Raw genomic sequence first — 20,946 nt, 5'->3', positions numbered from 1 at the left:
CAGTTTCTCTCCAGTGTCCGTGGGAAAGTACCAAGAAATGATGAATGAAACATCCGTGCCTCACATGTGGTCAAAAGCTTAGAGCTGTGGATTCAAGCAGCAGAAATGAGCTGGTTTTAATTAGTGGTTTCATGGATGATATAAAACGGTGTAATTACTGTGTACTTTCCATCGCCACTTACTGAGACGAGGAGGTAAACTGCACTGCATCCACACGGCCACATCTCCAGCACACCCAAGCAGCAGCATGCTGGATGTGCACCGAGCTGCGAGGGCTCTCTTTTAGCTGCTTGTGGCTTTAATTGGTCCCATTATTATAGCATGTTTTAAACCCTTTATAGATCGCCTCTCTGTTTCCTCATACTTGTCCAGGTTACCGCAACCACGACAAGAAGAAGAGCCACAAATATGACACCTCCAAGTCTCGGATGAGGAAGAAGGCAGGCGGCAGGGAGAAGGACAGCGGAGGCAGCGTGAGGCGAAGCAGCAGCAGGACCTTCAGCCAGCGCCCATCACGTTCCTACAGTGATGATGAGGAGGATGAGGGTGTCCCAGCCAGTTACCACACGGTGTCATTACAGGTTAGTCAGGACGTAAGTACAACAGCCCTCTTTACCCTTCCTTACCCTTCTAATGATGAGAACCCAGCTGTCCCAAAAGCATCTTGTTTTACCCACACATCTCTGATTCAGTTGAGCATTTTAATGCAGCACTGAGACTCCTCCCACTGACTGTAGTGTCAGCATGTTAGACGCCTGGTTTGGGTCACAGATGGAGTTTTATTCAATTCAATTCAATTTCTTTATTGTCCCACAAGGGCAAATTAGTTTAGCAGCAGGAGGATAAAAATAAACAGAACAATACTATAAAATAATAATAACAGTAATAATGATAGAAAGTTCAAGGACAATTATTTGCCATTAAGGAGACAAGACGCAGTAGGGATAAAAGAGACCTGGAGTCTTTTAGTCCTCCTCGGAGGTGCCCTAAAACGGCGGCCGGAAGGCAACAACTCAAACTCACTGTGAAGTGGGTGGTTCACACAATTAATAATAGAATGAGCCTTTCTAAGCACATTTCTATTGTAAATGGCCAAAAGTCCATCTTGCCAGCACCCTGAAATTTTGCTAGCAGTTTTTACCAGAAGTCCCAACCGATTCTTATTCTTCACCGTCAGGTTACCAAACCAGGCAGCGATACAAAAAGACATCACAGATTCGATAAAGCTTCTATAAAACAAGGACAACATCTCAGATGAGACATTAAAAGATCTCATTTTCCTTAAAAAGAACAGTCTTTGAACTTTTTTAGTAGTGGCATCAGCATGAGATTCAAAACACAGTTTATGGTCAAGTACCACACCTAGATATTTATAACTCTCAACAGTCCCAATATCGGCAGTTTCAATGATAGTAGGTGATGAGCTATAAGAGGACTTCCTAAAATCAATAATCACGACTTTAGTTTTAGGTGCAGCTTATAATGTGTTGCATCAGGACTCTTACAGCTGTAAATCCACGTCAGCTGTAAATGTAGCATCACACTCTTCCTGACAGAGTCCCATTTGTTCTGTTTCTGATGTGGTGATGGGTCACAACACTGGGTTGAAGGATGTTACCTGTTTATGCTCATTGTTACTGTCAGTGTTCACCAGAGTTTCCAGCTAATTTCAAAGACCATTTCACTTGTGTTCTCGGCACAGTCACAGACTTATTGTAAGTGTAAGTAGGTGGAACATGCTGTGTTTAGAGTGTTTACACGTTAAACAGAGAGTTGAGAGCTGTTTCAGTGCCTGATCTCATCCTTCAGTGCAGATCAGAGCGGTGGAGCTTTTAAGTCAGCATGTTCAGAGTTGGATGGACGTTTGAACATTTTTGTGTTGTTGGTCTGGATTTAACATCCAATTAATGTATTACACACACACACACAGGAAGTAAACATTACAAACCAAAGTGCAGTTTGTGTCGTGGATGTAGATGTCAGTGCTTTGACCCGTCTCCGTCTTTTCTTCCTACACAAAACCATCTTCACTGCTTCCTGTACCTGCTACTATGGCTGTTAAACTAACATGGCTTAAAATTCTTCTCTTATTTTAAAGAGCCTTGTTTTGTACCCAGTGGGAGATTGTAACTACAATACTTACGTACAAATTTGAGTTTATTTTGTTTCATTCAAGTCGTTTCTTTGTATAATGACACTCCACCTCCTCTCAGACAAACATGGTGTTTTCCTTGATCACATTTACTGATGTCATTGCCAACTAATGACACATAAAGAGCAGCTTGTGAAGAACTTCGTAAATGTAACTTCATCTACGATGAAATTAGATGAAAGACAAACATTTAAACCACTTTGTTGTGTTCACCAGTAGTTTTGAAATATTTTCCTGTGAATTCCTGGAAAAAATAGTCAGCGTATTAGTTCATGATGAAATTAATTATTAGCTAAAGTTCTGTATAAACTGGTTTATTGACCAAATAAACTATTAACAAGAAGAGCAATGCTTTTATATTAAAGCATAAATATGAATAATCTCCCTATTATTCACTGTGGCATTGCAGGACTTCATAATATAATGTCTGTATAACATATAGCATAGTCTCTTGTTATGTGATTGATCAAACTGTTTACTGTCACAGACACCATTACTGCATCCTTGCTGCTAGTAGAAACTGAGTAAACATCTAAATAGTCTGTACATGGTTTTATTCGTCAAGTTTGAACTGCAGACATAAAGCTGGACATCTCCTTATTATTAATGCTGGTTTTTGTGTGTGGGGGGGTGCAGCTCTTAGATCTGATGCACACCTTGCACACCCGGGCTGCCAGCATCTACAACTCCTGGGCAGAGGAGCAGTGCCATCTGGAGGCCTCCAGCAGGAAGATTGAGGCTGATTCTCAGACTTTGTGGACCAGCTGCTGGTGCCCCCTGCTGCAAGGTAGGAAACTATTCTGTGCTCTCTGACTGTCGTGCACACATTCACAGTGTGTGTGTAAATATGGCTTGTAGTAAAAAGCCTGGTTGGAGCTGAAAACTAGAGGTTTCCAAAGTCTTCTTGGCAGTTAAATTAACAAAGGGATTTTGGTAATAAAGATCAGCATTTAGGAAATTCAGAAGTCTTATTTAACGTTTTAAAAATTTGAAATTTATCAATTGCGCAAAATGTCTTAACTCAAAACTTGAAAATGTATTTATTTAAATGTGTCTTGTGAAGAATTGTGAGCAGACTTTGTTTTCCCTCATGGAAAACTAGTCCCTGTTCAGATACTCAGGGAATTCTTAGCAGGATCACTGACGTGCTCCATCCTGGAGCTGAGATAGTCCTCGATAATCTGGTTTGACTTCAGCTGAAGCTCAGTCTCATAGGTTGGTGGTGGATATTCCTGAATCTTGATCTTAGGTGTTGTGTTGTGTATACTACAACATGTCTGAAGTACTTGGTGTATTTTTTGTCATAGAATAAACTTTTTTTTGTTTCTGTTCTTAATGTAGACCAAATGCACAGTCTTGTATATTGTCTTACAACATGTCTTTTTACAAGAATTTGAATTTCTGGTAGATCTGTGTTGTTATAAAGGATCTCAGACCACGCTTGCTCTTTCAGTGTATGTGTGTTACTGTTTCTAGTACAAGGTTGAGAAGTCTTTTTCTTTTTTAGGTGCCCTTTTCTTTTTTCCACACTTTTAGTTTTCTCTCAGATGTCAGTTCTGCTTCAGCTCTGTAATGCAGTTTATGTTCATATCAGTGTCTTCGTCACAGCTCCACTCAATGTCACTCCCACAGGGATTGCTTGGTTGTGCTGTGATGCCAGGCGACCGGTTCGCATGCAGGCCCTCACCTACCTCCAGAGGGCACTGCTTGTTCATGATCTGCAGACACTTGATGCAATTGAATGGGAGTCCTGTTTCAACAAGGTAAATGCTGAATGTCTGCGTTATTTCAGGACTGTGAAGACACCTTTGTTCACTCGTTTTTCATTCGTGTTTCTTTGTTGGCTGTCAGGTGCTTTTCCCCCTGCTGACTAAGCTGCTTGACAACATTAGCCCAGCAGATGTTGGTGGTATGGAGGAGACCAGAATGAGAGCCTGCACGCTGTTGTCAAAGGTTGAAAGCATCACATATTGCACTGCACACAACCACAGTTACACAAGTTAAACCAACATTCCAACCTGCGTCAGATCTATGTCGTAACTGGAACCCCATTTTAACCCTATGCTGACGTGAACCTGAGAAATATTAACTACATGTCGGGTAAACTACATGCATACCACAACAATTTGAATGGCATGGAAGGTTGCAGTGTGATACATTTTAGGTGATACATTTCCTGCAGAAGTTTAAATCAAGCTTAATATTGTTTAAGTTCCCACCAAAACAGCCCTGACCTAGATATATATGACAGAGATGGATATAGTGCCTAGAATGTTTCCTGTGGTATCTGGCACTGAAACATAAGCAATTGATCAGTCGAGTTCTGTGGGCATGCAGGGCACACGGGGCATGCAGGGCACACGGGGCATGCAGGGCACATGCAGGGCAGAGGGCACATGCAGGGCAGAGGGCACATGCAGGGCAGAGGGCACATGCAGGGCATGAGGGTACATGCAGGGCATGAGGGTACATGCAGGGCATGAGGGTACATGCAGGCCACATGAGGGTACATGCAGGCCACATGAGGGGACATGCAGGGCACATGCAGGGCACATGCAGGGCACACATGACATGCAGGGCAGCTCCCCTGATTTGGCCTGTTCTTGTGAAGATACAGTTCACATAAACACTGCCTGTAGCAGTTTCCAGGTGGTGCCACGTGTCAAAGTTAAGGCTCACCACATGGGTTGCTCAGAAGAACATTACATTCCAACAAGATCCTGAATTGTATTCCCTTCACCTGTCAGTGCCTTTAATGTTGTGGCTAATCAATGTTAATAAAAGTCGCTCTGTCATTGGTTCATTTTGTCTACATCTCTTTGCCGTAGTTTGAGTTTAGGTGGTCAAACAGAACATTTTCTTCTGACGTGTGATTGTCTTCTAGGTTTTCCTACAGCACCTCTCTCCTCTGCTGTCCCTGCCTACCTTTGCTGCCCTCTGGCTCACCATTTTGGACTTCATGGATAAGTACATGCATGCTGGATCAAGTGACTTGTTGGTAAGGAGAATATAATTCTTATGTCCACATTACCAAAATACCATGGTAGTTATGACTGTCACTATGAGAGAAAGGTGTGTGTAGACTGTGTTGCCTGTGTGTGTTCGTGTAGTTGGAAGCCATCCCTGAGTCTTTGAAGAACATGCTGCTGGTTATGGACACAGCAGGCATCTTCCACAGTGCTGACTCTAGGACAGGATACTCTGACCTGTGGGAAATAACTTGGGAAAGAATTGTCTGTTTCCTGCCTTTATTGAGGGAGGAGCTCTTCAAACAGACTATCATACCAGGTGTGACACACTGACATGACAACCTGTAAATTTGAGCTTGTACCGTCACCAGTTTTACCCCGTTGTATCATCTTTCATTTTAGATGCAGTACCCAATCCTCAAGCAGAGTCTGTGCAGCTGACAACCCCAGCAGGCCGGCCCCCATCGCCTCAGGTGTCTCCACCTCCCATGCAAACACCCGCCCAAGCCCCAGTAAACTCTACAGTGGCTCAAAGCTCCAGCAGGCCGGCCTCACCACTGGAGCCTCCACCAGCCAGTGCCAACGGTAAATGTCTGAAACTTTCCTCTATTATAGCACAGTATGATCTCCGTCAGGGTACAAATACATGTAGGATATTCATTTGTTTTAACGGCAGATGGATAAAATGGCAAAACTTTTAAATGGTCTAAATGACCGTCTGTGTGTAAGTTGAAACCTGATGTTAGAAAACCCAGGGGGCCGAATGGCTCAGCCACTGTTCAGCTGAGGTCATGGTCATGAGTGGCCTACCACTAACTGTGGAATATTTAGCAGTGAGGAAACTACTGGATGGCTGGACTCGTTGCACGAATAGCATCCTATCACCCATTCTTACACACATGGTTGTAAAAGCAGTCTGGATGGAAACAACGTGGCATGTTACACACCGTCAGTGTTAATAGTAGTGTGTGAAACCTGAGGGGAATCCTTGCTGCTTCTGCAGGTGGGTAATTAGCAGCCAGGTGCTGGTAATTAGTTGCACTTTGATTAACTGACCATCTCGTATCCAAGTAGTCAGAAATGTTGCAGTCTGCAGGTCTGCAGTATTCATGCTTGTGGTAACCCAATGCCAAGTATATATGAGTCTTAAAGAAGTAGTTGTTACGGCCCATCACAGATTCATGGGCCATATTAAGTCATTTCCATCAGAAACATTCAGGACTGTTGTCAGTTTTTGTAGCTGTGGATCAGCACATTCATCCCGAGGTCAGAGCATGCATGCTCAAAAGACTGCAAGGAAAACAGCAAACTGCTCCAAGTGAGACTGTGTAGGCCTCATGTTCAGGCATATCACACTGATAACTGATGTAGAGCAGAGACTGAATCACTGTGTTCTCTCGTTTCGTGTTCCAGGATCAGGCCGATCATCTCCGCCCCCCCCCTTGATTCCTCCCATGCCAGTGCCATTAACAACCTCTCCTGTCCAGGGTCCTTCACCTTTAGGCCAGTCCCCCCTCATTCTGCAGCCCCTTGCTTCTCCTCTGCAGGTGGGAGTCCCACCCATGTCCCTGCCAATCATTCTTAATCCCGCCCTCATAGAGGCCACATCCCCTGTACCACTGCTTCCTGCTCCCAGATCGACAACTCCTTCCGACGAGGTCCAGTAAAGTCCAGCTGCCCCCCAGCCATGCTGTTCTCTCCTTAACAACTGGAAGAGCTGCAGCTTAAGATGGGACATGGAGTAGTACCGCATTTAAAGGAGAAATCCTCCAGAATGGAAACCTGGTGACACCGATAAAAACTCAGCACTGATGTTATTGTAGGAAAAACCCAACAGGTTAAGGTTGGTTTAGAAGCCACGCGCAGTCTTTGAGAGGTTAGTGCGACCCACTGAGAGCAATTTACTGATTCCACAATTTTCAGCAGTGTTCACCGTGCATATATTTTAAGTCAGGCAGTAATTTTAAACCCACAGATCGAACTTATCCCCATTGATTTATATTTGTGTTTTTTACTGTTGTAAGTCTGTAAACGGATGAACAACACAGCGTGTTAGTTGTTCTCTTTGAACTCGGTGGGTGATGGGTTCAGAAAGCTGACTTTGATTACTATTTATTGTTTTTAAAATAAATAGTACAGATGTGTTAAGGACTGTTTCTAAGAGGTTTGTAGTGCCAATGATGATCGTCTGCTTGAGTCGTGATGCACACAGTGGCTGTCCAGGGGTCAGACTGTGCCTCACTGCTTTGTTTTAACAGTTTTTACATAAGAATGGAGCCGTACAGACGAAAACACACTGCACATCCTGTATATTTGACACACACACTGCTTATTCAGTGCCAGACTGTGTCGTTTGGCTCTGGATATCAGCAAACAGAGCTCCGTCTTGTAAATAGCTTCTGAGTGAAGTGTTTTCATTGCCCCACCTCATCGTCAGGATTAGCTTCATGTTGGGAGTGATGAAAACATTTCATCTAGACTGAGCACTGTTGTGTTTTTACATCAGAAACACCTGCAGGAGTCCTCTCTTCGCCCCAGGCTGAACTCATAGCTTTGCTCATATATGTCTATGCTTCACAACAACCTAAAGATAAGAAGGACAGTGAGTTGTGAGGATTATATGATCTGCATGTTTTAAGATTCCCAGAGCCTTGGCTACAGTCTGATGTTGCAGAAGGCATGACAACATCAGCATGTGTAAAATGGCCAAGTTCGATTCATCGTTTTGCCCCAAGCTTGCATCTCATAACCTTCAACAAGCAGCAAATGGAGGCGTAAACATTCCAGTGTCAGTCTGTAGTGAGCACGCTCTGCACAGGAACTGCTCTGGTACAGGAGCTCGCCACGCCGTCACGTCACCTTCTCCTGACTTGCATCTTTGATTTGACAGACTCGTACGAAACATCTGAAGTTTGCAGCATCGTGACAGAGAGGAATCACACATGTAGACCGGTGGTTTTCTTGTGGTTCTCCTTTATTTATCCAGGTAAAAGGCTCACTGAGATTACAGTCTCTTTTCCAGAGAGAGGTTGCCAACAGAAGTTAAAACATTTCCACAACACGTCCTCAGTTTGAGTCAGCTGCTCCTCTTTGCTTCCATACATGTGCTGGCTCATTGGTTAAATGACCATCTGATGTCAAATTGACTGGAAACCATTCACAGCAGTCCTGGGCTTCTCTCACGGATGTTTTGTGTTATTTATTGAAAGTGGACTGAGCTGCTGCAGTACGATGGCATAGATGCAGTGTATGTGTGTCAGTCAGGTAACACTACGGCCTTATAGAGCCACCAACATGTAAGCTGAGTGTTTATTTGTTGGATGGCATCGTAGATTTATCAGAAGCTGATTGTGACTTGAACAGGAAATTCCGTGAATATAATGTCTAATGTATATAAATGAAAGGTAATGTACTTTTTACTATGTAATAAATATGTTGTAAGAAAGTGCTCCTCCTGGTGTCTGCTTATGTTTTAATTCTGAAAGAACACGGAAAAATACTCTTAATGAAGGGATTAAGCAAAAGCAACAACACATTCACTACATCGATCACTACGGCCGTCTTCTTCTGTTTGTCTGCCACCACTATGTCCGGTTGGTTAGCCACCACCATTTTGTCCGTCTGTATCTGGAAGTCCCACAGGATCTTAGCTCGGTCATTCTCCACCACCCTTGGGGGCGTCTCCCAGTTTGACCTCAGGACTTCCAGGTTATACTGGGCACAGATGTTCCTGTACACTATGCCGGTCACTTGGTTATGGCGTTCCATGTATGCCCTGCTTTCTAGCATCTTGCACCCTGCTGTTATGTGCTGGATTGTCTCAGGGGCATCTTTACACAGCCTGCACCTGGGGACTTACCTGGTGTGGTGTGTCTCACATTTTTGATATGTTGCAATACAACTGGGATAACTAACATATAACATTGTGTGTGTAGTAGGGCTGCCACAAACGATTACTTTGATAGTCGACTAGTCACCGATTATTTTTGCAATTAGTCGACTAATCAGATCATCATCCACTGGACATAAAACGTACAGCTTATTGCACCAGCAGCATCTGCTCTTATATAACTATCATTAGCTTACAGCTTTAAGTGTTTAAGGTGCTAACTAAAAATAAAGACAAGATGATAGTTTATTAAGTTTTAATGAAATTTTCAGATTGTTTCGGTGAAGTTTAATAAACTCCTTGCTATCTAAAATATAACAGGACACCGGAGTAAATTCTCGAGCATCTCACACTTCTGATAATCAGCTGTCTGCTTGATGTTTATTCAGCTGTGTAAAAACTATAACTTTAATCTCAGACAAACCGATTTACTCAGGAACAAATAAAACACTGAAAAAAGCCAAACAATAACATTTTAAGTTATCTAAGTGACTCATATATCATGTTTAACCTGAGTAGCGAAAGACGTCGGTGGGTTTGAAAACGATTTGCCGGGAGTCCGGTGTTCTCACGGCTCTAGCGAGCCTAGCCCCCGGCTAGCTATCGAGCTAGTGGGTAACAGACGTCTCCGAAAACGTCGGAGCACTTTTGCAAACATGTGATGTCTTGATAAACTGAGCAGATATTTGAGGTTTACACAGCTACATTCTCGCCTGAAAATATGTTAAACGTTTATTTTGTGACCCAAAAAGAATAATAAGAGTAACATTAAAACTAACTAGCTGCCGCCATTGTTGGAAACTGAGCTGGGCGCTATGAATTCTGGGGCTGCGTCTCAATTCAGGGTCTGCACGCTTGAAGTACGCGCACTGTCACTACCCGATCCGTACCGGAAACCCGATCGGTACCCCGCATGCGCAAATCTTACGTCACTTCCTCTCTTTGCCAACTTTGCGACATTCAATATATTTGAATGATACCGTTAGCGCCCAGTTAGCTCCTAGCATTTCTCAACAGCTCTGCCTCCTTTTCGACTGCCCGGGACATTTAAACAATGGATAATCCGTATACAAAGAAATTCATGCTTTTCCCCTCAACAGAGAGCGTCCCCCGATTGAGCAACAGCGCCGTAAAATAAGAATAATGGCGCCGAATTACAGAGTTAATAATGCAGACTTTGTAATATCTCACGTGTAGATTCATCAGCCAGATGAAGTGTTTACTGACAATTGACAGTGATAGCGCACATCATCATCACTATTCCAGCAATCCTCTCTTCACAGACAAGCATAAACACACTCGACTATCGCTAAATCAAATTTAACACACGTTTGTAATGACGCTAATTCAGTGTATAATAGGGTTCATTCGCGTGGTCAGCAGGTGGCGGTATCCTCGTACACTGGGGAGTAAACTGCCATTAAACGAACAGAAGAAGAAGAAAACCCCTGCACATGCGCGGTACGGATCGGGTAGACCCGATTTGTACGGTCAGACTTTACACATGCGCGGTAAGGATCAAGGAGTCCTGATCCGTAACTAGGGTTGCCAACCGTCCCTTAAAAAACGGAATCGTCCCGTATTTCGAAACAAAAGTACACGTCCCGTATTGAGCTAATAAGGGACGCACTTTGTCCCGTAATACAGTGAGAATCAAAAGTAGTCTATAACTTTTAATGGAATTAACGCTTTGTTTGAAAACATAATTCCCAGCCCCTCTCCTGCTTTGTGACCAATGAGCTGACAGCACACTTATGACAATTCAGATTACCGCTCATCTCATTGGTCGAGGAAAGGTCGCTTGCGGAGAAAATACCGGAAGACAACAGATGACCACAACAAGAAGCATGGCCAACAGGGAAACAAACGCCGACACTGCGGTGCAAGTCTCGGATGACAGTACACCTAAAGCTGGGCAAACACTGTGCGATTTTTTCAGTCACGATATTCAGCTCCTGCTCAAACTGCACGATTGACTCGCAGGGGTTAGAAGTTGGTAGGTCACGATGCAGGTCTCACACTATACCGCCCGATGCTCTGATGCGACCTGAGTGCTCACACTGTGCCTCCATAAAATTACGGTTATAACAGAAAATCTGTCGCTCTCTCTCTCTGTCTTTCACTCACACAGACACACCACCACCATCAACTTTGCTAAATTGCTAATGAAAAACATTGATCAGGCAGCTGTGATTGAGCAGCAGTGTAGATCCAACTATTTTCACGGTTGTTGTGGTCGTGATAATTTTGTGATGCCACATCGAAAAGGCTCGGATGAGCTTTTCAAAGTTCTACAAGTTGTGCCTCCATCGCTTGTGTCCAGATCACACGCTGCACAGCCGTGCTGCTCCGTCTTTTTCACCGACGTTTACGTGTTTGCGCGTGAGCAGTGTGAGCGGCTGTGGTGAGACCCTCATAGATGAATAATGATGATGAGTTAAGATGCGTAATCATGGGAACAAGCGGGTTTACAAACAGGAGCAGCTGATTAGCATTAGAAAAGCTGAAATAATACCTCAACTGAACTCAATTGTACTAAATGCACTAAATGTGCACTGTTACAAGAATATTTTTCTTTCTATTGTTTTCTATTATTTTAAGTTAAGCAGGACAGAGTTCTTTTAAAGAAAGATTTACTTATATTCTCAAAAGTTAAGCATGACAGGCTTCTGTTTAAGAAAGAGACCTGTTTTACTGTGTTAATGTTGTCATTGTGAGCTAAAAATAAATGGCTAAATGATCATTTGTTTCACATGTGTTCATATCACAAAGAATAGAATATGCATCTACTTAAATCAACTTCAAGTCAAATGGTTAAAAAAATAATTGCACACACAAAAAAGAGCTAGAAAATTCACCACACTGGGAAGGGTGAAGACAACTGGGTTGCCCGGCCCTGGCCACGAGGTGTCCCTTATTTATTTTCCAGGGAGTTGGCAACCCTATCCGTAACTTTCTTTTTATTTTTCGTTTTTGTCTACATTGTACTGAAATGCTTCATTATTGCAAACATTTTAAGATATACTTGTTATTCTTAACATCTTAACAGATACGCTGACCCATAACTATCGTAAAACGCTACGACCGGAAGTAGAAACCTTTCGCGCATGCGGGGTACCGATCGGGTTTCCGGTACGGATCGGGTAGTGACACGCACTACGCGTACTACGTACGGTGCGTAGGGTTAGGGTTAGTTCGCGAAGTACGAGAAGTGCGGAAGTGAGAGGCTTGTGAAATGGGACGGTATACGCTTCGTCGCGCTGTTCAGGTTGCCTAGCAACCATGATACTAACCGCGATACACGTTACATACAGCTTTGTTTGACAGAAATGAAGCATTTTTGTTCATTCATTTTTGTCATGACATTACTTTAGCTGAGTATCTGAGGCTGAGACCACAGGACTGTAAAACATGATTGTTGGGCTTCATTTCTGTGCTGAACAGTCATTTAAGATTAGTTAGTAAATAACAATTAGTTAATGTTGTTCATGAGACTAAAGTCATCTCACTGTGGTAATGTAAATATAATATGGCCAATATTATAGTATTGTCAGATTATGATCCATATCTATAGATCTATCTATAAAATCACTGACTTTCAGCTTGTTGTGTTTGTGGATATATGACTGACTGTAATTATTAAACATTCGCACATAAATAAGTGACGTCATATTCAGTACTTTTGACAGTTCACTCTTCGGCCGCTCCCTTCTGCCGTAATTTGCATCAAAATTATCCACACCCACCGCCGCGCTATGAATTATGGGATCTATGGGACCACGAAGCGTGCACCGGACCACGCTTGATATTTGAGGAAATCAACGGCGCATTTGGAGTACACTTCGAATTGGGACAGGGGGGGGGACTGGGAAGATGGCGGAGTGAGCGGTTCAACTTGAGTGGGCTCCGAGGCTTTTCCTGAAAAGAACCTCCTTTATGTCTTGACCGCAATCAAGTTAACTGGAATTAGAAGCAGACTAGTTATACTTCATCTCTAAAACTCAAAAACTTCCTCCCTGTGTTTCTCTCCGTCATTCTCGGCCACCTTCTCCGAAGCGGCGAAATGGCTAACATTAACAAAGATCATGGCTACCACCTAGCAGCTCTTCGACAGGCGTGCGACGAAGAAGATATTGAATGGATGGAACAGCAGCACGACTTATCACAAGACAGACCGCAAGCTGATCGTCACCACACACCAGTTAAAAGTCCAAATCCTAAAAAAATGAAGGCTAACGAATCGCAGACGCAAAACGAAGTTTCAAACACAGTTCTCCTCAATGCTATCCAAAAACTGGTATGTAAATTTGACACCCAAAGTGAACATTTAAAGAATTATGAATTCCAGTTGCAAGAAAAACACCGACGCTGTAAGAAAAGTAAAGGAGTCCGTGGATGCTAATACGGAAGCTGTTAATTCTGTGGTGGAAGATGTGAAACGTATTAAAACGCAGATGGCGACGCTGAAAAAAGAGAACGAGGCTCTTCGTGAAATGTGTCTGGAGCATGCTAGATACAAACGGAGATGGTCTTTGCTGCTAACTGGCGTTCCTGAGAAGGAGGGGGAGAACACGAGAGAAGAAATAATCAGAATTCTGACCAAGATAATTCCTGCGAACGCCGAGCAGCTGTACAACACAGTGGATACAGTGCACCGGCTGGGTCAGAAGGGACGAGTTGGTGACAAACCCAGGCTGATTGTCATACAGTTTGCCATGAGAACTGTTCGAGACCTAGTGTGGAAGATGTCCAAGGAGGCGAAGCTCTGCAAGGAGATGAAGATTCGGTTTAGAGAGGACTTTTGTAAGGAAGACAGAGAAGCCCGCAAACGTCTGTGGCCGAGGGTGGAGGAGGCAAGGAGCAGAGGGCTCAAAGCTTTCCTGAAGGACGGATATGCTGTCATCGATGGTCGTCAAATCAAAGAATGAAAGAACTTTATAACGACCTAGATAAGAAGGTATAACTGTTCAACTAAATTTAAGCCGGTAACTTGCTCAATGGTCCCTGACTTTGACTGGGTCTATTAGTTAATAGGAGGTAAAATGTTCCATTGCCTTACTCTAGTTATTACAGCACTTTCAAGCTATATTCAATGGTTCTTTCAATATTTTCTTTAAATGTTCGAGGTTTAAGAAGTAACATAAAGCGTAAAGCGATTTTTCTTTTTTGTAAGGAACAGCCTAACACGAATTGTTTTTTATTTCAAGAGACACACAGTAGTAAAGATGATCATATATTTTGGAGAAAGCAGTGGGGAAGCGGTGATATTTATTTATCTCATGGTACCTCTCATTCAGCAGGAGTGGCTATTTTTCTACATCGTTTTAATGGAAGAGTTCTTGATCATAAAGGTGATGAGGAAGGTCATTGGTTAATGGTTAACATGGAGTTGGATGATACTAAGTACATTTTAGTAAATGTTTATGGGTTCAACAATAGAGCTAAAAACAGGAAATTGATTTCTGATTTGAAAAAAATGATAGAAGAATGGAAGATCATCTATTCAACTGAAAAAGTCGTTGTTGCAGGTGACTTTAATATGGTACCAGATGAAAAACTGGATAGATTTCCAACTAAATATAACTCTTCTCATTTTAACCAAATATTAATGGATTTCTCCTGCACCCTCAACCTAATCGATATCTGGCGTAACTTAAACCCAGAAAAACTGCAATACACCTGGAATAATCCTGAGCGCTCTCAATGCTCAAGACTGGATTATTGCTTAATAACTGGTAGTCTCTTCCCCCTATCATCCAACTGTAAGATTCTTCACTCCCCTGTTACTGACCATTGTGCCATAACACTTTCAATCTCCCCGGATAATAGATTATCAGAACCGAAGAATTCTCACTGGAAGTTTAACAGTAACCTCTTACGAAGCTCGTCTTTTTGTATAAAAATTAAATCATTGATAGGAGAGGTAAAAGCAATGGAGGATTTTTCTTCTACTAGTAAATGGGAATGGTTGAAGTTTAATGTCAGAAAAATTGCTAGTGAAGAAGGAAAATTAATGGCTAATAAAAGGAGACAGAAACAGGCTGAAATTACTGCACAAATAAGTTCATTGTGCAATTTATCACATCTGACAGAGGAAAACTCTATAGAACTAAACCAGTTGCAGTACAAACTAGATGAACTTTATATAGACAAAGCAAAAGGTGCCTTCATTCGCTCAAGGGCTAAATGGATTGAGGAGGGGGAAAAGAATTCTTCTTATTTCTTTAACCTGGAGAAAACTAGACAAACAAAAAAAACTATAATGAAGTTACAAATTAATAATACCCTGACTGAAGACCAACAGACTATAAACAACTATATCACAGAGTTCTATTCAGCCCTCTACACTACAAATTATTCCAGTTCGGAGACTAATTCTTTTTTTAGCTCTATCCATGGAAAAATTCCTCAAATTGACTCACACTTTAAAAATCTCAATGAGTCTGAAATCACTTTAGCTGAATTGGATGCTGCTGTTTCCCAAATGGCGAATGGTAAATCACCAGGTCCCGACGGAATCACGATTGAATTTTACAGATATTTCTGGAATAACATTAAAGATCTATTACTAGAGGTATTTAATGAATGTATAAATGATCAGATGCTATCTCCAACTATGAAACGAGGAATAATTTCTTTACTTCCTAAACCAAACAAGGACCCTATCCTTTTAGATAACTGGAGACCTATCACACTTCTTTGCTGTGACTACAAATTATTAGCTCATGTCTATGCCAACAGATTAAAAACAGGAATAACTCAAATAATAGATGAGACACAGTCAGCCTTTATAAAAGGGCGTCATATCCATAATCATACCCGTTTAGTATTAGATATGTTGGATTACAATCATTTAATTCCTCATGATAGCCTTATTTTATTTCTTGATTTCTTTAAAGCTTTTGATTCTTTGGAGCATAATTTTTTATTTAAAGCTCTGGAGGCTGTGGGTTTTGGTCCCAGATTTGTTAGTGTAATGAAAATGTTGTACAGAGATATAACAAGTAGTATTGCACTCAATCAGGGGTTTTCTAATAGTTTTAAAATTCATCGTGGCATTCGGCAGGGATGCCCTATTAGCCCGTTATTGTTTATTGTTGCAGCAGAAATGCTTGCCATTTATATCAATCTCTCTTCAGATCTGGAAGGCATAAACATTCTTGATAAAGAATTTAAAATTAGTCAATTTGCTGATGACACTGCCTTATTTCTAAGGAATGTAAATATGGTCTCTACTGCAATTAATAAAATCCTTTCATTCTCAAAAGCATCCGGCTTAACACTAAACCTTAAAAAATGTGAAATCTTAGCTGTACACAGCTGTAATCAAAATACTATTAACAATATACCAGTAAAAGAGGAGGTAAAATACCTTGGTTTAATAATCAGTAAAAATACTAATGATCGAGAGAATAATAACATAACTCCTAGATTAAATGTAGTTAAAAAAATATTTAATCATTGGTTAACACGTGATTTATCCATATTAGGTCGTATCTTACTGTCTAAAGCAGAAGGACTTTCAAGACTCATATACCCCTGTTATTCAATTTTTACATCTCCTAAAATGATTAAACTGTCCAATTCTATTATATTCAGCTTTATCTGGAAGAATAAAACACATTATATACGCAAATCACAATTAGTTAAAGACTATGAAAATGGGGGCTTGAAAGCTTTAGACTTTGAATCTATTATTGCTGCATTCAGGCTCAGATGGATAAAAGACTGCATTTCCTGTCCTCAATCTATGTGGTACCATATTCCAAACAAACTCTTTAATAAGGTCGGGGGGTTAGATTTTTTGCTCAGATGTGATTATGAAATATCTAAGCTTCCTCTTAAGTTGTCTAGTTTCTATAAGCAAGCTTTGAATTTTGGGAAACTAATTTTCACCCACAATTTTTCACCTCACAATTCTGTGTTGTGGAATAATAGGGTTATAGTCATCAATAAGAAGTCCTTATTTAAATCAGACTGGTATGATAACGGTGTATGTTTTGTTGTTGATCTGCTTGATAGAAATGGAAACTTGCTATCTTATGAAGAATTTATTGATAAGTATAAAATAGAGATTTCATTTAATAATTATAATAAGGTTTGTAAAGCGATACCCACACCGTTGTTAAATCTTATCGTAAATACTTTAAAGTATTCATTAATAAGAACATGCTTACCTTCACTGACGATAGGTAATACCTCAATAAAGGACAAACAATTTAATAATAAGTTCCTCTCTAATACCTTTAAGCAAATAGTATTCTGCAACTACAATGTCAATGTCAGACATGACCTTGATAGCATATTGAAAGACAAGTCATTTTCTTTTTACTTAAAATACCCACTTGCGCCTAAAATGAAAGAAACACACTTCAGAATCATATCAGGCATTTATCCAGTTGGAGAATTCCTGCATAAAAGGTTTAATTTTGAGGCCGACTCTTGTGCTTTCTGTTCTTCCGATCCAGAAACACTAGAGCATCTATTTTTCACTTGTCAGTATGTTAATGCTTTCTGGTTTGAAATACACTGTTGGGTTTCACTCAGAATTTCCAATGTACCTGCCTTCACATCTAAGGATATTCTTTACTTTATGGACAATCTGGATTCTGAAATCTCAGATGTTGTCAATCTTGTAATAGTGCTATGTAAGTTTTTCATTCATTTATGTAAGTGGAAGAATGCCTCTCCTATGTTTACCGTCTTCTTGAATTACTTTTGTCAATACTTTAAGTCACTTAAGCTTATTTCAAATATGAACAAAAAAACTGCTGTACTATACTGTAAAATCAAAAAATACTTGCTCTTCTAATTTTCTTGCCTGTGTCAAAAGGTCTATGTTCCTTATTTCTTTACTCTAGAAACTTTTATTTTCTCCCTGTAAAGTTATGATGACTTGCTTCACCATCTTTATAATGTAAATTGTTACAATTCTGGTCTGTTTCCTTGACTTGTTTTGTATATGGAAATTTGTTTCAATAAAAAAAAAAAAAAAAGAATTGGGACAGCCGTCGTCGCGTGGCGGTGACGTAACCGCACTTAAAATGCGTACTTCAAGCGTGCAGACCCTCAATAAATGTAAAGTGTGTACCTTCTGTCAAGAGCAACCTGAAACAGTTTCTCATCTGCTTTGGTCATGTAAATTTACGTGTAAATTCTGGAAGGATTTCCACAAGTTTATTACTGACTTTGTTCTCCCTAATCTTCAACTATACTATAAGGATGTTATCTTTGGCTATTATTATTTTAAAGACAAGGACAATGATGCTTTCTTCTTTATAAATTTGGTTTTATTTTTGGCAAAATTTCATATACACAAAAGGAAAGTCCTCGGCAGAAAGCCTGAACTTCTTGTATTAAAAATGGAACTTGCACAATATATAAGGACAATCTCATCAAAAAACACTAAGGCTCTCAAGACTGTTAACATCTGTAACCGATTGAAACTGCTAACTTGATTTTGGCTCTTGCAAACTTTTGTTTATTTATGTTCCCCTTAATTTATTTTATTTTTTGTACTCACTTTTGTCTCACTGTCCTTGTCACTCTTTCTGTTCTTCATTGTACTACCACAATGTCACCTTTTATGTGATCCCTGTTTTACTTGACTGTATGTCTAAAATGTGATAAAAAAAAAAAAAAAAAAAAGAAGAAGTGTGCAGACCCTGAATTGGGACACAGCCCCTGACATAGCTTCTTCTTCTTCTTCGGGGTTTAACGGCAGCTGGCATCCTTGTACATGCAGTGCTCCCATCTTCTGTTTCAGTCCGTTATTACACTCTTAAATCCTTTTTTTTTTTTTTTTTTTTTTTATAAATGACATCAGAAACAGCAGTATGCGACATTACGTGATGGCAGAGCTTCAGTTCATCCTTTGTCATTTTTTTTTTTTTTTTTTTTTTTTAATAAATAGGACAGGGGGAATGAATGAGAGAGAGAGGGGGAGAGAAAGAAAGAAAACCCAAGGGGAGAAGAGACGGTGAGAAGGGGGGGGAAGAGAGACAAAAAAAAAAAAAACTCCTGGGTCACCTGTATGGAGAAAAAACAAACAAACAAACAAACAAACAAACAAACAGAGGAGACAGCAAACAACAAAGAGCAACATAATAATAGAGAAAACAAAGCACCATCACAATAAACTAGCTAGTCATAGATATCAGTATTTACTAAGTAATAAACGATATTGTGCAGCACGCAAGATAGACAGCGCACAGTGTGCTTTGAGGCAGCAGCCAAGAAAGCTTTAGTCCGCGTCTGTGAATACCCATGTGTGCATACCTGTGTGGATCAGCATGCTTGCATTCCAAAGGTTTCTCCATGTAATGATCTGCTAGGGAGTGTGGGGGGGCCACAGCCCCGTCCTCCAGGGTGTGAAGCGGGTATGGAGGAGATCAAAACTCCAGACATCCAGAGGCCCCCAGAACACAAGAGACCAAGGAAGACCAACAGAGGGGCAGCCGCGCCACTGTTCCAGTAAGAGCTGAGGAGAGTCCCAGATGAGGGCTCACTCAGCAGCCGCGGAGCAGAAGCCAGGGGGGGTTGCAGTGACGCGCCCGTGAGCTCCGCCGGCCCCCAGCTGCGCCTGAGTGACCGAGCCCCAGGCCGAGAGGCCGGGGGCACCCCACCTCCAAAGGGGCCCGAGCGAGCCCCAGGCCCCAGGCCCCGACAAGCGGCCGCCAAGGAGTGAGCCGGTGTGTACCCGGACGCCCACCCCCAGACACAAAGAACCACCAATACACCGACACCTGAGGGAGTCCGCCACCGGCAGGGGAAGTGGTGGTGGGTGGAGATAGGCCTCCAAACCTTGGAGGGCCTGAGGTGTCCCCAGAGAGGTGGCGTCTGATACCCAACCTGACATATAGACACAGACATACAGGCACACACAGACACAAACATCCATTCCCACCCTCATGCTCTCATATGCACTCACTCCACACTCAACCAACGTGGAGACAGACATAAAGAGACGCTGTACACACAATCACACTCCCCAAGCGTACTCTACAAACCGGGTCTAGGTACCCTTGCCCCTGGAGGGGGGAATTGCACCCAGACCCAGGTGGTGTTACCCTTTTCCCTGCGGTGGGGAGAGGCAGACCACCCCGACTCCGCAGCAGCAGGGAGGCCCCACACCCCAGACCGCAGTCGGACGGCCAACTCCTCCTACTAGCCCCCCCGCTCCAGCAGGCCGCAGAGAATGGGGGTGGGAGAAGACTCCAAACCTCCCTCCACCCGCTCATTGTAGTGTTGATGCATATGTGTTCTAAGGTGCAATTAAAACCCAGGAGGGCATGGAGCTACCTGCCAAGGAGCAGCAGGTAAGCGCATGGTCCCTCCTGCTAGCCCTCAATGACTAAGTGTATTTAAAATTGAGAGGTGGGCAACGACGTCAGGGGTGAGGTGTACACCCTGATGGTGATTTGGACTCCGTGATTGTGCCCACCCCCAAGATCCTATATGTATGTGTAATGAGAGTGTGAATAATGTGAATGTCTAAGTTGTGGGATAAAATTGAGGCAGAGGCAGCCAGAAGGGGACAGGGGGGGGGGTAGCCTCCTCTGCACCCTGGTGACATACCCCTACTCCAAGGCCCTGCATGTGTGGGTGGTTGTGGTGGAGCGGGAAGAGGGAGGCAGCTGGAGATGGGGAGGGAAGGAAGGGAGGGGCAGGTAACCCCTCCCTGGGGCCAGCTCCCCCGCTGACCCCAGTAGGCACTCCCACCCTCCGCGACCCGCCAGGGAAGGGGGGCCCAGGCCCATCAGACCGGGGCCCAGTGCAGTAGCGCCCCCCGGCTCCACAGAGCCCTGGACAGTCCACCCAACCCCACCACAGAGAAAACTGCACCCACCCCACCAACCACACATCTTCCAGACTACATAAGACGGTACACACTCTTAAATCCTGCTACTCATTCCTGCGTCTTTCAGGATCTTACA

At 42.3% G+C, this 20,946-nt stretch overlaps 1 protein-coding gene across 4 annotated transcripts in view; it reads left to right on the top strand.

Annotated features, from left to right (window-relative positions):
* Positions 1-8,566, top strand: part of gbf1 (golgi brefeldin A resistant guanine nucleotide exchange factor 1) — a 77,040-nt gene extending 68,474 nt beyond the window's left edge. For 2 of the 4 annotated variants that reach the window (XM_085295879.1, XM_085295877.1), the window contains 8 exons: positions 373-581; positions 2,789-2,939; positions 3,785-3,915; positions 4,004-4,105; positions 5,037-5,150; positions 5,263-5,440; positions 5,524-5,706; positions 6,535-8,566. In XM_085295879.1, coding sequence (XP_085152005.1) covers positions 373-581; positions 2,789-2,939; positions 3,785-3,915; positions 4,004-4,105; positions 5,037-5,150; positions 5,263-5,440; positions 5,524-5,706; positions 6,535-6,788 — 1,322 coding nt within the window. In that variant the 3' untranslated portion in view covers positions 6,789-8,566. Of the gene's footprint in view, positions 1-372; positions 594-2,788; positions 2,940-3,784; positions 3,916-4,003; positions 4,106-5,036; positions 5,151-5,262; positions 5,441-5,523; positions 5,707-6,534 lie in introns of all 4 variants that reach the window. The other 2 variants (XM_085295878.1, XM_085295876.1) reach the window with 1 other exon arrangement.
* The last annotated feature ends 12,380 nt before the right edge of the window (positions 8,567-20,946 follow it).

This window comes from Mchenga conophoros, linkage group LG13 (genome assembly GCF_057382185.1).
Source record: "Mchenga conophoros isolate Kocher_MC1m ecotype Shallow Benthic linkage group LG13, M_conophoros_male_GT1.1, whole genome shotgun sequence".
NCBI lineage: Eukaryota > Metazoa > Chordata > Actinopteri > Cichliformes > Cichlidae > Mchenga > Mchenga conophoros.
Note: the sequence above shows the minus strand (reverse complement) of the source record. Positions and strands in the feature narration are given on the sequence as shown.